This window comes from Coenobita brevimanus, chromosome 87, assembly GCF_032717465.1.
Source record: "Coenobita brevimanus isolate Jiangsu-jjx chromosome 87, ASM3271746v2, whole genome shotgun sequence".
Lineage (NCBI taxonomy): Eukaryota > Metazoa > Arthropoda > Malacostraca > Decapoda > Coenobitidae > Coenobita > Coenobita brevimanus.
In genome coordinates, this window is record NC_137040.1 from 11,028,764 (window position 1) to 11,045,987 (window position 17,224).

At 41.6% G+C, this 17,224-nt stretch overlaps 1 protein-coding gene across 1 annotated transcript in view; it reads left to right on the forward strand.

Annotated features, from left to right (window-relative positions):
• Positions 1–3,893: 3,893 nt before the first annotated feature.
• The window catches only part of LOC145410975 (ribosome assembly protein METTL17, mitochondrial), a 91,113-nt gene continuing 77,782 nt past the window's right edge, over positions 3,894–17,224 (forward strand). The window contains exons 1-2 of the mRNA XM_080281031.1: positions 3,894–3,979; positions 16,389–16,563. Coding sequence (XP_080137157.1) covers positions 3,929–3,979; positions 16,389–16,563 — 226 coding nt within the window. The 5' untranslated portion in view covers positions 3,894–3,928. The remainder of the gene's footprint in view (positions 3,980–16,388; positions 16,564–17,224) is intronic.

The following is a 17,224-nucleotide window of genomic DNA, read 5'->3' on the forward strand; positions in this document are numbered from 1 at the left end:
ACAAGGATTGTGGAAAGTGTTAAGAATATATGGAGCAGATGGGAAGTTGTTGAATGCTGTGAAGAGTATGTATGATGGTGCGAAGGCTGCAGTGCATGTGGATGGTGAACTAAGTGAATTTTTCTCTCTGAAAGTTGGGTTGAAACAGGGATGTGTCATGTCTCCATGGTTGTTCAATCTGTACATGGATGGGGTAATAAAAGAGGTACAAGGTAGGGTAGTGGATGTTGGAGTGGCCCTGGTGAGAGAGGATAGTGTTTGGAAACTCCCTGTACTGTTGTTTGCAGATGATACTGTGTTGTTGAGTGAAGACGAAGGGGAGCTGCAAGGCTTGGTGGATGAGTTTGGAAGAGTGTGTAAGAAACGGAATCTGAAGGTGAATGTAGGGATGAGTAAAGTGATGGTCTTTGAGAGAGGTGAAGTCAGTGAATGTACAGCGAGGTTGGATGGTGAGGAATTGGAAAATGTGAGTACGTTTAAGTACTTGGGTAATGTGATGAGTAAGGATGGAGGTTTGGAGGGTGAAGTGCTTGAAAGGGTACAGCAGGGAAGAAAGGTTGCTGGTTCTTTGAAAGCAGTGATAAGAAACAGGGAAGTGAGCATGGAAGTGAAAAAGTTACTACATGACAGTATTGTGATACCAACTCTAACGTACGGAAGTGAAGCTTGGACGTTGTTGTAAGGACACAAGTCAAGAGTGAGAGTAGTGGAAATGAGTTACTTAAGAGGAGCCTGTGGAGTCACATGGAGAGATAGGCTGACGAATGAGGATATAAAGGAACGTTGTGGTGTTGATGTGGATGTGATAGGAAGCGTTATGAGGAACACACTGAGGTGGTTTGGCCATGTGGAGAGGATGGAGGGTGAAAGACTGACGAAGAGAGTGTATGTGAGTGAGGTGGAGGGGGGAAGAGGGAGGGGGAGGCCAAGGATGAGATGGAGGGATGGGGTGGAGAGGTATATGAGAGAGGGGGGTGTGAGCTGGGAGCAGGGCAGTGAAATGGCGGGGGACAGGGCGACTTGGAGGCGATTTGTTTGTGGCCACCCCAAACGGGATTGAGGCGTCTGGCAATAGATAGATAGATAGATAGAGTGCATTTAAGTACTTGGGCAGTGCAGTGAGTAAGGATGGAAGTCTGGAGAACGAAGTGCCTGAAAGAGTAGGCTACAACAGGGAAGAAAGGTTGCTGGTTCTGTGAAAGCAGTGATAAGAAAGAGGGATGTGAGAATGGAATTTAAAAAGCTGCTGCATGATGGTATTGTGGTACCAACCCCAACATTAAGTGAAGCTTGGACATTGCTGGAAGAACACAAGTCAAGAGAGTGGTGGAAATGAGTTATTTGAGAGGAGCATGTGGAATTACATGAAGAGACAGACCGACAAGTGAGGAAATGATGGAGCATTGTGGTGTGTATGCAACAGAAAGCATTAAGAGAAATACATCGAGGTGGTTTGGCCATGTGAAGAGGATGGAGAGCTAGAGACTAACACGGAGAATCTATGTAGGTGACGTGGAACGGGGGGGGAGAATGAGGGGGAGGCTGAGGATGAGATTGAGGGATGGAGAGGAGAGGTATATCAGAGGGGTGTGGGCTGGGGGAAGGACAGTGAGACAGGGAGGCAATATGTTTGTGGCCACCCCTTACGGGATTAAGGCATCTGGCAATAGATATAGATACAGTATTTTTCTCAATAAACTATAATGCAATCATCATTAGAACAGATTTAAAAAGTTGACAAATCCATAATTTTGAAAATATCAACTATAAAAACACTAGTTTTGTAGGGAAACCGAAGCAGCGGTCACCTGCCATGTCGTACTTGTTGGCTGATTCGACACCACAGTCAATCCATCACTAATCATTCATCTCTACTAATCTAACCTAAAACAGTACTGGTATGGCTAACCATAACCTAACCCAACTTAACCTAACCTAACCCAACTAAATCTATATAACTTAACCTCACCAACCTGAACAATTTGGAGACAAATGAGTTCTGGGTCCAAATCAACCCTACAGAAGCCATCGCCAAAAAACCTAACTTTGTGCTCTTTATTTTAGCAGAATTTGGTTTTCATGAATGAGTTATGCAATATTTAGTAACAAATATTTCCACAGGAGCTGGGTGTCATATTATATGAATTTAACATTATGAAAGATAATCCTTGTCATAAAATTTTCATCATTTGTTCATGGAAGCTCAACTGCAGTTTGACCAAAATTTTTAAGTTTTATGAGGTGATCTCATGTCTTGAAGGTTATCTCTGTTGCTTTAATAATATGAATCCAACCAAAATTTCCAAAACTTACCTCAGAGTTCCTTTTTTAACATAGCCTTTTAATTTATCCTAAGTTCAATGTTCATTTTACCATTCACATTTTCCCTGATCTTCAGATAATTCCTAACTATGGCAGGAAGATTAAAGATAAATGAACTGGCTGATTAAAAAAGGAAATCTGAGCCAAGTTTTGGATAATTTTGCTTTGGATTCATATCTTTAAAGCAATACCGTAGACGTATAATCTTCAACACATAGGACCACCTCATAACAAAAATTTTGGTCAAACTGCAAAAGAGCTCCCACTAACAAATGATGGAAATTTTACAAGGATTATCTTTCATAATTCTAAATTCATTTATGACAACCGGACCCTGTGGAAATATTATGAAAATCATCTGGCTGTGGCAAAACGGAAAAAATAGTTGCTACCGTACCTACAAGGGTAACTTACTGAGGAGTTAGCATAGATGGAACTGGCGATGCATAACATGGCAGAAGTCTGTAAATAATGCCTGATGGACTTCATGCCTGCTTCCATCTAACCCAGCAATACATTATAAGGCATTTGGCTACTCATGAAGTCGACAGTGAACACAAACTTTATTGCATTCAACAATCCAAGCAAATTTTTGTTATATCCAGTTTGCAGTATACTACCAGAACTCTTTCTAGAGGTAAATATAGCTTCAGATAATGAACATACAAATGATAAACAACCTGAAGTATAGGGTAATTGGTCAAAGGATCTGCCATCCCTCATAATCGCTGCTTGACGACGACAGCGACGCCCTACTTCCTCCTGGAAGAAAAAGTCGGCGAGTATTAGTAAACACTGTCCTGATCGTTCTTTTAGATTAATTTCATTTAAAATAAAATAAAACAGCCATTTCATTCTTATCTCGCAATTCAAGCTTCGGGATATAATCCACTGTGTTCTTATCACATAAGTTTGGATTATTTAAGCAGCAACCAGTGTTCGAAAAAGTGAAGGGTACCATGGGGGGGGGGTTAATCGTATACTTAGAAAAAATCGGAGGAAACTTGATAGAAGAGTCACATGGGGCCCGCCAGCGTAACTTTAATTGAAGTGAAATATTGTTCTAAATGTATACAGAATACTTACACAACAAAAAGGTCGTGGGTCTTGCAACACACCTCCAGCAAATACAGTATCATTCTTCAACTTCGCGTCATGCGTTTTCTTGGTCTGCAAGGCAGTGCAAACCGTTTCATAGTTTTCTTTGACATGGAGCTGAATCTTGCGTTAAAAATAAATAAATAAATAAATAAAATGGCTCTCGTGGTTTCCGCAACAAGGGAACAATTTTTCCTCTAACCCTTGGCGATCCGAGATCATTTTTGTGTTGAATGGGAGAAGCTCCCGCCTCCAGTGAATGAGAGTTTTAATGGGTTCATGATGGGATGCCATTTAAACACAGTGGGTTATGGAGGACCTGTTTTTCTTAATTAGAGATAGAGCTATTTTTGGACTATCTCAAGGGGACTTTCCACGATAGTAGACCCTACTGGCAAAGTGTGGAGTGTTGATCTCTGTAAAGAAGAAGAAGAAGCGTGTAGGGTTGTGTCTTCGTCTTTTCATCGAATTGCGTATTTCTGGTGTCTGATCAGACAGTTGCGCACCGATGTTGACTATCCACAGAACAATATGCACGTTGTGCAGCTATACATCAAGGGTAGGTTTGCATTCAAAAGTTTTGGGTATTGTAGTTTTGGGACAGCCAACTTTTCAATCGTCTGTAATGTTTTCATGTCACAAGACGACAGTGACTAATTCAAGCTATTTTGTTATGGACCCACATTCTTAAGGAAAACAATTTTAGTACTAGCTACATCCAAGGTGATTAACACTTGATTTTTGAACAAAAGTATTGAAAAACAAAAAATATCTACATTGTAGTATTACAGATATCTCCAGAATGCCCCTGACGGTGTGATTACTGCCTATCCATCTGACTGGACAGGATGTCAGCACACCAAACTCAAATGTACACAGTTTAAAAAGCATAAATAGCAATGGATGCCTAACTGGTGTTGTAACCTAACTGTGGGCTTTGCTTCCCAGACCCCCATATGATTATAACCTACCTCACAGCATACAAACTAAAATGTACATTAGGTAAAAGTTTCACCAAAACAGTATCCTGTGTTAAGAGCATTCATTAATTGTGGTGCATTTGGGAAGCATCACATGATCATGTAATGGTAAAAGTAAGTGCAATCATAAAGCAAATCTTTATATATATATATATATATATATATATATATATATATATATATATATATATATATATATATATATATATATATTACTAGTATATATAAATATATGCACACGTCATACAGGAGACATTCATTAAAATATGATACTGGTTTGCAGAATAACACTATCTATCTACCTCTCTATTGCCAGACGTCTTAATCCCGTGCGGGGTGGCCACAAACAAATTGCCTCCATGTCGCCCTGTCCCCCCCCATTTCACTGCCCTGCTCCCAACTCACACACCCCCTTTCTCATATACCTTTCCAATCGATCCTTCCATCTCATCCTCGGTCTCCCCCTCCATCTCACTCACAAACACCCTCCTCATCAGTCTCTCACCCTCCATCGTCTCGACATGGCCAAACCACCTCAGGGTGTTCCTCCTAACACTTCCTATCTCATCCACATCCACACCACAATGCTTCTTTATATTCTCAGTTGTCAGCCTGTCTCTCCATGTGACTCCACAGGTTCCTCTTAAATAACTCATTTCCACTTCTCTCATTCTTGACTTGTGTCCTTCCAACGACGTCCAAGCTTCACTTCCATACGTTAGAGTTGGTATCACAGTACTGTCATGTAGTAACTTTTTCACTTCCATGCTCACTTCCGTGTTTCTTATGACTGCATTCAAGGAACCAGCAACCTGTCTTCCTTGTTGTATCCTTTCAAGCACTTCACCCTCCAAACTTCCATCCTTACTCATCATACTCCCCAAGTACCACTTAAACATACTCACATTTTCCATTTCCTCACCATCCAACGTCACCGTGCATTCACTGACTTCACCTCTCTCAAAGACCATCGCTTTACTCTTCTCTACATTCACCTTCAGATTCCATTTCTTACACACTTTCCCAAACTTATCCACCAAGCCTTGCAGCTCCCCTTCGTCTTCACTTAACAATGCAGTATCATCTGCAAACAACAGTACAGGGAGTTTCCAAACACTACCCTCTCTCAGTAGGGCCACTCCAACATCCACTGCCCTACCTTGTATCCCTTATATTACCCCATCCATGTACAGATTGAACAACCATGGAGATCACACATCCCTGTTTCAACCCAACCTTCAAAGAGAAAAATTCACTTAGTTCACCATCCACACGCACTGCAGCCTTAGCACTATCATACATACTCTTCACAGCATTCAACAACTTCCCATCTACTCCATATATTCTTAATACTTTCCACAATCCTTGTCTATCCACCCTGTCATAGGCCTATGCTTTCTCCAAATCCATGAAGGCTGCATACAACTTCCTTCTCTTCTCTAGAAACTTTTCCAGTGAAGATCTAAGAATGAATATCTGATCTGCACAACCTCTTCCCTTCCTAAAGCCTCCCTGTTCTTCTCCAACTAATTCCTCTGTTCTTTCCCTGACTCTGTCAATAAGTATCCTACCATACACTTTTCCTATTACACTAAGAAGACAAATGCCCCTATGATTACCACACACTTCTTTTTCCCCTTTTCCATTGTACAAAGGATTAATTATACCTGACTTCCAATCCTCTGGGACTCTACCTTCCTCGCAGGCTAATCTGCACATCTTCCACATCCATTCTACTACTATCTCTCCCCCCCATGCTTCACCATTGCACCACACACTCCATCAGTTTCTGGGGTTTTCCCCAGTTTGACTTTCTTCATTGTTTCCACAACTTCTTTCCTACTGATTTCTTCCTGTCTTCTCACCTCCCTCCTTCTCCCAGCCATTCTCCAGCCACTTATACTCGCATTACTTGCATTCTGTATGTTCAGCAATTCCTTAAAGTGTTCTCTCCATATGCTCACCTTTTCTCCATTCTCAACTAGTAATCTACCATTTTTATCTTTCACTCCCCTACTAACTTCACTGCCACCCTGTCTTACTCTCTTCACCTCTTTCAAGAACATTTTCATACAGTCCCTCCACTTTACACTCAAATTCCTTCCAAATTGCTCATCCACTCTCTTCTTACTCTCTCTTACTAATCTTTTCACCTCTCTCTTCCTTTCTACATAAAACTAAGTGTTAAAATTAAAGCACTTGATATTCCACAAAATCTAAGATGTACACAGTATGAAAGACAATAATGGAACCCTCTATTTATGAACATTTGAAAGAGAATTAATACTGGTAACAAAAATGCTATACTGTATATGGTAATTTATGAAAAATAACAAAGATCCTGTCAACACTTCATTCCAGTAGGAAATTTGGAAACAGTGTACTGCATCACTTGTTCATTTTGCTTATAAAGGCTCCAATATGCTTGCATACGTCAGCCCTGATCACTTAATGACGGCTTTCTATGCTGCTCGATCTTAGCAGCCTTCCTACTCAGGCCCTTATCCCCGAGGTCACACACTCTTTGACCTCATCCTAAGTCTTTTTTGGTCTGTCACTTGCCACTGTACCCCTAACGTTCTTTTTTTCTGCACTCAGTTGTCATCTCCCTTCCTCTCCACATGGCCAAATCATCTCAGTCATCCCCTCCTCATCACAACACACTCAGTCCCATCCTTCCTCAACCCCTCCATCATAAGCCTAGCACCCCCCAGACCTCCAATTCAAGGATGCACTGCACATCCACCTAATCATTGTTAATTTTTGTATGTTTGAGCTTATGATTATCCTCTCCCTGTGCTGCCCAGGTTTCATTATCGTACAGAATTACACTCCTAACACATGCTGCATACAAAGATTCCTTAGCATGGCAAGAGAGCCCTCTCAATGTCAGGAGAGGCAACAGCCCCCCGAACTTCTTCCAGCCACTCCCCATTTTAGTCACAGAGCTAGCTCCAATCCTACCTTCAGTACATAACATGTCTCCAAGTAGAAAAACTTCCACATTCTCAAGGGGCCAACCAGCAAGATCAATCCTTTCACACTTGACAGTCTCCACATGCTCTCCTCGACATCACACACATGAAATCAGCATTATACAAGATCAATCCTTTCACCCTTGACAATCGCACATGCTCTCCCTGACATCACACACATGAAATCAGCATTATCTCAGTCTGCCTTTGATACCACTACATCTCTGATGCACCCATTTATCACAAACACTGCACTGCACAAGATTGTACTACTTCCCATGCCCTTGTGGTTTGCAGCTGCACATGGCCACTCTCCTTCTCTGGCAGTACTGCCACCACCCTTTAATACTGTCATGTTTGTGTTATCTGCATTTACTTTCAAGCCCTTGTGCCCCATACCATTTCTCCTTTTCCCAAAGCTTTCATTTGCCTCCCTTTCATTCTCTGCAGTCAATACCATATCATCAGCATACATCTCCAGTGGGAGTTCATTTCTGAAGTCACGTGAGAGGGCTTCAGGAACTATGACAAACAATGAGGGGCTCAAGACTGACCCCTGATGCTCACCAACATTCACAGAATACATGTAATTCAAATCTCCAATCACTCACCTGGGTGCGAGCACTCAAGCATACATAGCCATAACCACTCTGACCAGCCACTCATCGATCCCAAGCTTTCTCATTACCCACTTTGCTACCTCCCTTGGACTCTGTCAGAAGCCTTTGCCAAATCAATAAACAAAGTACAGATCCCTTTTATTTCCTGTGTACGGTAAATGTCATGTAATTCAAATGGCAGGGGACCGAGGGTCTTTCGGAACACGGTAGTGTTTTTTTCGGACTACTATATTGGGAGGGACCTTTAAAAACATTAGAAATATGTACATGATCATTAAATAAACACTTAATATGATATGGGCTATTGTTAGACACTGGAAATGCATAGAAGTGTAGCTGAATAGTTGCAGGCAGGTACCTCCAAGTCCAAGGACAAGTCCAAGCCAGAAAAATTCAAAAAAAGGCCAGAAAAATTAGAAAAATTTTGTCCTGAAGAATAAGGAGTATTGGGATATTCAGATTATTGATGGTTGGATTGGAGGACTTTCACTGTATTTTTCCTGAGGCTGTCAAACAATGAATATGACATCAGTGGTCCCTTTGCCTGGATTAAACCCAAACTGCATCTCATCAATATTTACTCTTTCTGTAATCACACCTTCTAGATCTCTCTCCATTACCTTCATTAACCTGTCTGGTCCAAAAGTTTTATGCCTATAATTTCCCCTTTTCAGGGTATCACCCTTCCCCTTGTACACATCTATAACCACAGTCTTCGGCTAGTCATCTGGGACAACACATTTATATGATTGTATTTATCGAATCAGCAACTTACCCCACTCCTATATCTCCTGAGGCCTTAACCATTTCAGGATTCAACGCAGACACACCTACTGCCTTCCCCAGCTGCCACAATAACAGTGTCAGTCAGTGGCCAGACCTTGGATCTGCTGACTCCTAACCTTCCCTGTTCTAGTCAGACTCGTGATTTAGCAGCCAGTTATAATACTCTCTCCAGGTATCTTTAATATCCTCACTGTTCACCACTACCATTCCTTCATCATTCTTCTGACTCTGCTAACCTTTGACATTCCTATTTTCCTACCTCATCTGATTTGCCACCTTAGATATCATGTTCTTCCTTTCAAAACTATTTAGGCTATCAAGTATAAGTCTCAGAGACTCAAATTTTGCCTTGTATACCTTTTTTCTAGCCCTACACTTGGCAGCCAGGTATTCCCCATTGTTATCACCCCATTTCCATTCCCAGAAATGCCTTCTTTTCTCCCTAACTGCAGCTTCTGCACCCTCATCCCACCACCTGTTACCGTATGTTCTTTTCTCTATAACTGCAGTTTCTGCACACTCATCCCACCACCTGTTACCTCATGTTTTAGGAGGCTCCTTGTTCATCCACCCACTGAAACTTTAACTCTCAGGAGATTGTTTTTGATGGCTCTGTACTGTTCATCAACACTTGTCTACAGTTCTCTGCTCAGCCACCACTCCACTCATCTTGCAATAGAAGGCATCCCGTACTGCTTGTTTTTTCAACTTCCATATTTCCCCCTGAGTTGCATAGGTCCCCTTCTTCACCACCCGCTCCTTAAGCACCATGTCACATATCAGTAATTTGTGTTGCTTCACACACCCTTCACTCCCTATAACCTTAACATCCCTCATTAATCTTTTATCAGCCCTCCTGACCATGAATTAGTCAGTTTGGCTACTACAGTCTTTCCCCCAGACTAATATATAATCACCCCACTCTCTCTTTTCCTAAAATGCATGTTGCACACAACCATGTTCTTTGCCTTTCTGTATTCGAGTATCCTTTCCCCTTTCCATATTTCTTGTACCATACCGGGTATGCACATCCTCCATGTACCTTTTCATATCCTTGAACTGCTTCATCCTCATGACCATTTAAGTCCCCCCCCAAAAAAACTACAATCTCATCATCTCCTATGTCACTTACTTTTTGTATCAAGTCATACCAGAATCTTTCTTTTTCTACATTATCCAAGCCAGCCTTTGAAACGTATGCCGATATGAATGAAATTGTGATCCTATCGAACAAAATTTTTGCTGCCATATATACCTAATCCTTTCATTCACCCCTTTTACATTCATGACATATTCAACCCATTTTTCCTTAATCCAATAACCATGGCATTAGGTTTCCTGGTCTACCCTCCATGTGCAAAGAAACATTAAAAATAAAAATCTCAAAAATAATTTTTGCTCATATGAAATGAAAGAGTGCATGGAAAAGTATAGGAGAAACAAATATGAGTTCATTATTTACCTTAACCATGGTGAAGTGATGAGGCCATACGAGAGAGATAGGTAGCAGTCCCGTTTCTAAAAAAGCTTGCACATATGATGTACGTTGCAGCTACCATACAAGTTTTCCATCATATGATGAACGTCTTAACTATTTAACCAGCACACCCACATCATGGTATCCATCTGCATTTCTCTGCCAAAATAGCTAATACAGTACTTACAATCCTTCCTGTCATATTTTAATTACTGTAAATTTCTTCATATATTATGATGGAGGAGCTTGTTATTTTAATGACTACTGAGTCCTTCTAAAAACTTGTCCAGGAGCATATCTGTTGAATTAGGGGCTATGTTCACAGTTGACCCCAGTGCTATCCCCAGCAGTCTACACAGCTTCGAACACAGAGCTTCATTTTCATGGTCACTCCCAACCAGCCTTCTGAGACTTTCATTTGGGACCGCATTTAGGCTTCTTGGGGAGCATGAAGGCTTCCTAAAAGGCAGACCTGAGAGAAAGAAAATAAAAGATTCATTGTCTAACGCATATATTGATCAGTTTTTAAATCAGACTCCTGATGTAATATGGCTGAGATATTTATACAACGTGTAAAGAAAAAACTGTACTTCATGTTTAAACACTTTAAAGAGACTACCGGTACAGTTTACCCAACTACAAGTGAGCTTCTTGCTGTTTACTTTGGAGCCTGTTAGAGGCTTCACAACAGGTTGACCTGAATGTATACAGTATTTTCATCAAAATTTTAATATCAGATGTCTGATGTTGCTAATACAACTACCACACCCCTTTTAGAAAATACCTCATAGGTTATTTATGTAGCAACTGTTACTATACCTACCCATTGATAAACTAAACCAGTTCATCATCCATTAGACATTATGATATACAATATTTGTCACTCCTCCAGAGTTATATGTACGTATGCGTTTCTTACAACACTCAGCATTAATCACATTTTAACTTACTTCCAGTGCTTCAAGTAGGCAAGTGGTGAGGTTGCAATTAGCTAGTCCATTGTTTTTTTTTTTTTCCCCCCCCCATCATCCAGACCTCCTTTCCCACCCTAGGGTAGGGTGAGGAGTAGCAATGTCCAGACAGCCCTAATTTGCCCAGTCCAATGGGCCACATTTCCATTCACTCATCATTCAAGCCCCTGGAATCCTGGCTCCATCGGATACACCAAAAACATTCATCACGTTCTGTAGCTTCACATAAACGTATCTGATTGAGTCAGTCCAGATGCTGCCACGTTAAAAAGGGTGCCAAATCCCTGATCATGCACTTCTCCTCACAACATTCATCTAGTCAGCTCGATCTCTTGTCAGTTCCCTAGCCTCACTGACTTCCAAACCTCTCATCCTCACACACTCATCCACCATATCTCTCCACCTTCTCCTTGGCCTACCTTGCCTCCTCCCTCCTTCAGATTCGCTCAGATATACCTTTTTCACCACTTTGTTGTTATCCAATCTCTCCACATGACCATACCATCTTAGTACACTGTCTTCAATTCTGATGTCCACTGACTTCCTCATTCCACATCTTTCATGAATCACATTATTTCATATCCTATCCACCCTCTGTACTCCACATACATTCCTCAGCAGTCCTATCTCCATTGCTATTACTCCTGACTTTTCATTTTCATGCCACACCATAGTCTGACATCCATATGTTAAAGTTGGCACTAACACTCCTTCATGCAAGCCTCATGCAGCTGCAACACTCAAGCCTCTGTTTCTTATCAAGGCCTTCATTGCACCAGCTACTTTTCTTCCTTGTGTCACTCTGCTTTCAACTTCTTTTGCACATTTTCCCTCTTTTCTGTCACTGTACCCAGGTATTTGAACTCTCTCACCAATTCCAGTCTCTCTCCATTCACTATAACACCTCACTGGGAGTCACCTTCTCTCTCAATAAATTTTTTTTCACTCCTAATTGTATTAGTAGATGTGTGAAGTGGACTTTCCAGCCACACCATTTACTACATTTATCACATTTGCATTTCTGAACATTTTCAGTGTATGGAAGGTGCTGGGTGAGGTGTATTTTTCTTCTAACAGTTTACTACGTCCAGGTTTTGGCGACCCAGAACTACCTGTTCTACTGCATTAAAGGAGGCAGACGTCCCCATGTTAGTAGTTCCTGAAAGCCATTCAGGGGGACCGTGAACTTTGAAGATGCTTTTTATTTGGGTCCAAAAGATTAAGGACAACTGTGAAAATTGCCATAGGTTAGGTTAGGTTAGATTGTTAGATGACGGTAAGCTGGGTTTATTTACACTACCATTTAAACTAGTCATAGAAAATAATTGGAGGAGATTAAATGAGTATGATGCCCATAAACTAAAGCTTAACCCCCTCCTAAAAACAAACAAACAAACAAACAGACAAAACAAACAACATGAGGTAAAATAAAATCTTAATTCAGTTATTAACCTACATACGTTTATCATGATTTGTTTGAAAGCCACAAATAAGAAGGTGCAGTGAAGAAACTGTGGATACTATGTACTTTACGTGTTCCTCTTTTGGAGGGTACCTGTTTATCACTATCTTTCTTTTGTCATATCAGTGTGGATTGATGTTGTGGGTGGCTAGTTAAAATGTTTTTATTATTAAACTAATCTCATTTTTTCTCACAGATTATACCGGTACATTATGAAGAGAATGAGGTCTTACAAAAAAAAAAAAAAAAAAAAAAGCCCGAAAAGTAAATTTTGATCAAACCACGTAAAGGGTTGCTTGATAGCTGATAATTATCATTCCCACAAATTTTTGTTCTTTAACAGGTCACTGTAGTGACATTTCCTATTGTTGCCATCACCAGATGCTTTATTTGCTTTATGAGAGAACTTTCAGGGTTAGACGACTCGAGGTGCCTCGAACCACTGTCTGACTCTCTTCTTCTTCATTTCTGCAACATTCGCGGCCTTTCATCTAACTTTCGCTCTGTCGAACACCACCTCTCCTCCTCTAAACCTCACCTTCTTTTTCTAATGGAGACTCAGTTGTCTGAGGCAACCGACAGCAAACCCTTTTCTGTATCCTCCTACTTTCTCTGTACTCATTTCAAAGCCAAAGGTGGCTGTTGTGTATATATACGCAACGACCTATCTTGCTCTCGTGTTCCTGAACTTGATTCTTCTGAATTCTCCACACTCTGGCTTCGGCTTTCCTGTCATTCTCTGACTAAATATATCTGTGCTGTTTACTTATCCCCTAATTCTACTGACTATCAAAAATTCTTCGACTATCTTCTACGATGGAACACATTCTGTCCATTTCTCCTTTCTCTGAAATCTCCATTCTTGGAGATTTCAATGTTCACCACCACCTTTGGCTCTCCTCTCCTTTCACGGATCCACCTGGTGAACAAGCCTACATCTTTTCTATCCTTAATGACCTAGAGCAGCTTGTACAGCACCCTACCCGTATCCCTGACCGCCTTGGAGAGAGTTCCAACATACTTGACCTCTTCCTCACAACTAATCCTTCTGCTTACTCTGTTAATCTTTTCTCTCCGTTGGGCTCCTCCGATCACAACCTTATTACCTTAACCTCTCCTATCACTCCGGTACGGCCTGTGGACCCTCCAGGGAAACGTCGTCTCTGGCATTTTGGAGCCGCGGACTGGGAGGACCTCAGGCTGTACTTCTTTGATTTTCCCTGGAATGATTATTGCTTCCATGGCCGTGAGCCATCTGAGTGTGCCTTGCGCATTATGGAGGTTATTCTCTCGGGCATGGAAGCATACATTCCTTTCTCATATCCTTTGACTAACGCAAGAAAGCCTTGGTTTAATCACGCTTGTTCTAATGCTGTCCGCAACAAGGAGAAGGCCTACAAAAGGTACCGGAGCCAACCCACCCCTGAATCACATCATCTTTACGTTTCTGCCCGGAATCGTGCTAAGTCTGTTCTTCGCTCTACTAAAAATAATTTCATCCATACTAAATGCTCTCAACTCTCCAACTCGAATTCTTCCCGCTCCTTCTGGCACCTTGCCAAAAATCTTTCTAACAACTTTACCTCATCATCCTTCCCTCCTCTTTTCTACTCTGATGGTTCTGTAGCTATTTCTTCTACTGATAAAGCAGATCTCTTCGCACAGTCTTTCTCCTCCAATTCCACCTTTGACGATTCCGGTGCTGTTCCTCCATCACTTCCCCCCTCTGACTTCCTCATGGCTGACATTAAAATTTCTTCAGTTGATGTACTTTCTGCCATCACTGGCCTCAGTACTAACAAGGCATATGGGCCTGATGGGGTCTCTCCTGTTGTTCTCAAGAACTGTGCTTCTGTGCTTACACCCTGCCTAGGCAAACTCTTTCGCCTTTGTCTGTCAACTTGTACCTTTCCTTCTTGCTGGAAGTTTGCGCTCATTCAGCCAGTCCCAAAGAAGGGTGACCACTCCCAACCCTCCAACTATCGTCCAATTGCTTTAACGTCCTGTATTTCAAAAGTTTTCTAGTCAATTCTTAATAGAAAAATTTTAAGGCATCTTTCCTATCACAACCTTCTTTCCGATCGTCAGTATGGGTTCCGTCAGGGACGCTCCACTGGCGATCTTCTCACCTACCTTTCAGACTCCTGGTCATCCTCCTTTCGGGACTTTGGCGAAAGCTTTGCCATTGCACTTGACATCTCAAAGGCTTTCGATTGAGTCTGGCATAAATCTTTAATTTCCAAACTGCCCTCCTATGGTTTCTATCCTTCTATCTGTGCCTTCATCGCTAGCTTCCTTTCTGGTCGTTCTATAGCCGCTGTTGTAGACGGCCATCGTTCTTCTCCTAGATCTATCAACAGTGGTGTTCCTCAGGGCTCTGTCCTATCACCAACTCTCTTCCTTTTATTCATGAATGATCTTCTAAGCTGTACATCTAACCCTATCCACTCATACGCTGATGACTCCACCCTTCACCTTTCCATTCGGTTCCCGCAACGCCCATCTCAACAGTTACTTCAAGAAACAAGGGATGAGGCTATGGCACACCTAATGTCTGACTTGGCTCGTATCTCTGACTGGGGTAAAAATAATATGGTTGTCTTTAATGCATCTAAGACTCAGTTCTTACACCTATCAACCCGACAAAATCTTCCACAGGTATACCCATTAATGTTTAATAATATTCAGCTTAATCCTGCATCATCCTTGAACATGCTTGGGGTTTCATTTACTCGGGACTTATCTTGGAAAGATCATATTACATCTCTTGTAAAATCTGCTTCCAAGAGATTGGGTGTGCTAAGCCGTCTCCGCTCTTTCTTTACCCCTGCACAATTGTTGACTCTATACAGGGGTTTTATCCACCCCTGTGTGGAGTACAACTCTCATGTGTGGGGAGGCTCCCCACATACAGCTCTTCTCAATAGGGTGGAGTCAAAGGCTTTTCGTCTCATTAACTCTCCTCCTCTTACTGACTCCCTTCAACCTCTGTCTCTTCGCCGCACTGTTGCATCTTTATCTCTTTTCTATCGCTACTTTAATGGTCACTGCTCCTCTGAACTGTCTGCTTGCATTCCTCCACCTCTACGACAGGCACGTAGCACCCGTCTGGCAGCAAACTCTCATCCCTTTTCTGTCCAACTCTCTAATGCAAGAGTTAACCGTTACTCCCAGTCTTTCATTTATGCAACAGGTCAGCTCTGGAACTGTCTCCCTCTATCTGTATTTCCTGCTGCCTATGATCTCCAGTCTTTCAAGTGCAGTGTGTCCAGGCATCTCCAAATGATCGGATCTTGAATTTGGCTCTCTATTGTATTTTGTTTTTCTCTTGGAGGGAACTGTTACTGCGGGCTCATGGCCTTTGGTTCCTTCTTCCTCGCATTAAAAAAAAAAAAAAAAAGATATATCCTTCACGACCCTGTCGCTAATGAGGTGCAGTACGGTACTGTATTCTGATAATCGGAATAAAATTGTCTGGAGGCAGTTGGAATAATTTAAAAATACATAACCAGAGTCAGGGTGTTAAATGGAGCATTCATTGTAATTGCAATAATTTTCACTTAAGAATAACACTCTTATGCAGAGCCTGTCGTCAAAAACCCACGTCAAGCCAAAGTTTGATTTTGAGTCAGGGTGTTAAATGGAGCATTCATTGTAATTGCAATAATTTTCACTTAAGAATAACACTCTTATGCAGAGCCTGTCGTCAAAAACCCACGTCAAGCCAAAGTTTGATTTTGAGTTGATGCCAGAAGTGAAGAAGGCAGTGGAGGAGGGGACCCTCAAGTCTCGGCACCACCCAGGAATACTTAATGTCGGCACCATAGGCCTCCCTAATCATCTTCACGAGGCTGCCCTCACTCTACTGAGAGGTATGATATGTTTGAGTTGTAAAATCACAGTGCTGAGTTGTTCAAATGCAAGAATTGCAGGATCCTCATTATAAGCTACCAGTTCACCCATTTGGCAGTACCAGTTGTTATGGGAAAAGATGATGCTTTGGAAGACATCCTTTAAAGTCATTGTTGTCGTGTAATGTCAGTACAGTCAGTCCTTACATAAAATCTGGGACGTTCAATAAAATGCCAGTTTCAGTGAGTTGTGCATCTGATTTATGGTTAATCGGATAAATAGCTCAACTCCTTTAGTTTGGTGACATTTTTGCTTCATCCACAAGGGCAGCCAAGTCCAGCATGTCACAAACTGTATTACTGTACTCATTCAGTCATTGAGTCTTGAACTTTTTTTTGAAGGATGAAATCTGACAAGTTGCAACTGCTGAGTTGTATGTCACACTTTTTCACTTCCACTGATTTTTACTGCACCCACAGGGGGTGTGTCTGCGATATGTGTGGTGTGCATTTGGGTGTGTCTCAGGGGTGCATCCAAAGACAAAGGGCACTTTTATGGATGGTAGTGGATGTGGCTGAGGTGAATGTGGCTATCAGAGGTGTTCTTTGTCTTGTTTTGATTTATGGTTGTAGGTGAGACCTTGTATTCAAGGGATTAATGAATTCTGTATTACATCTAACC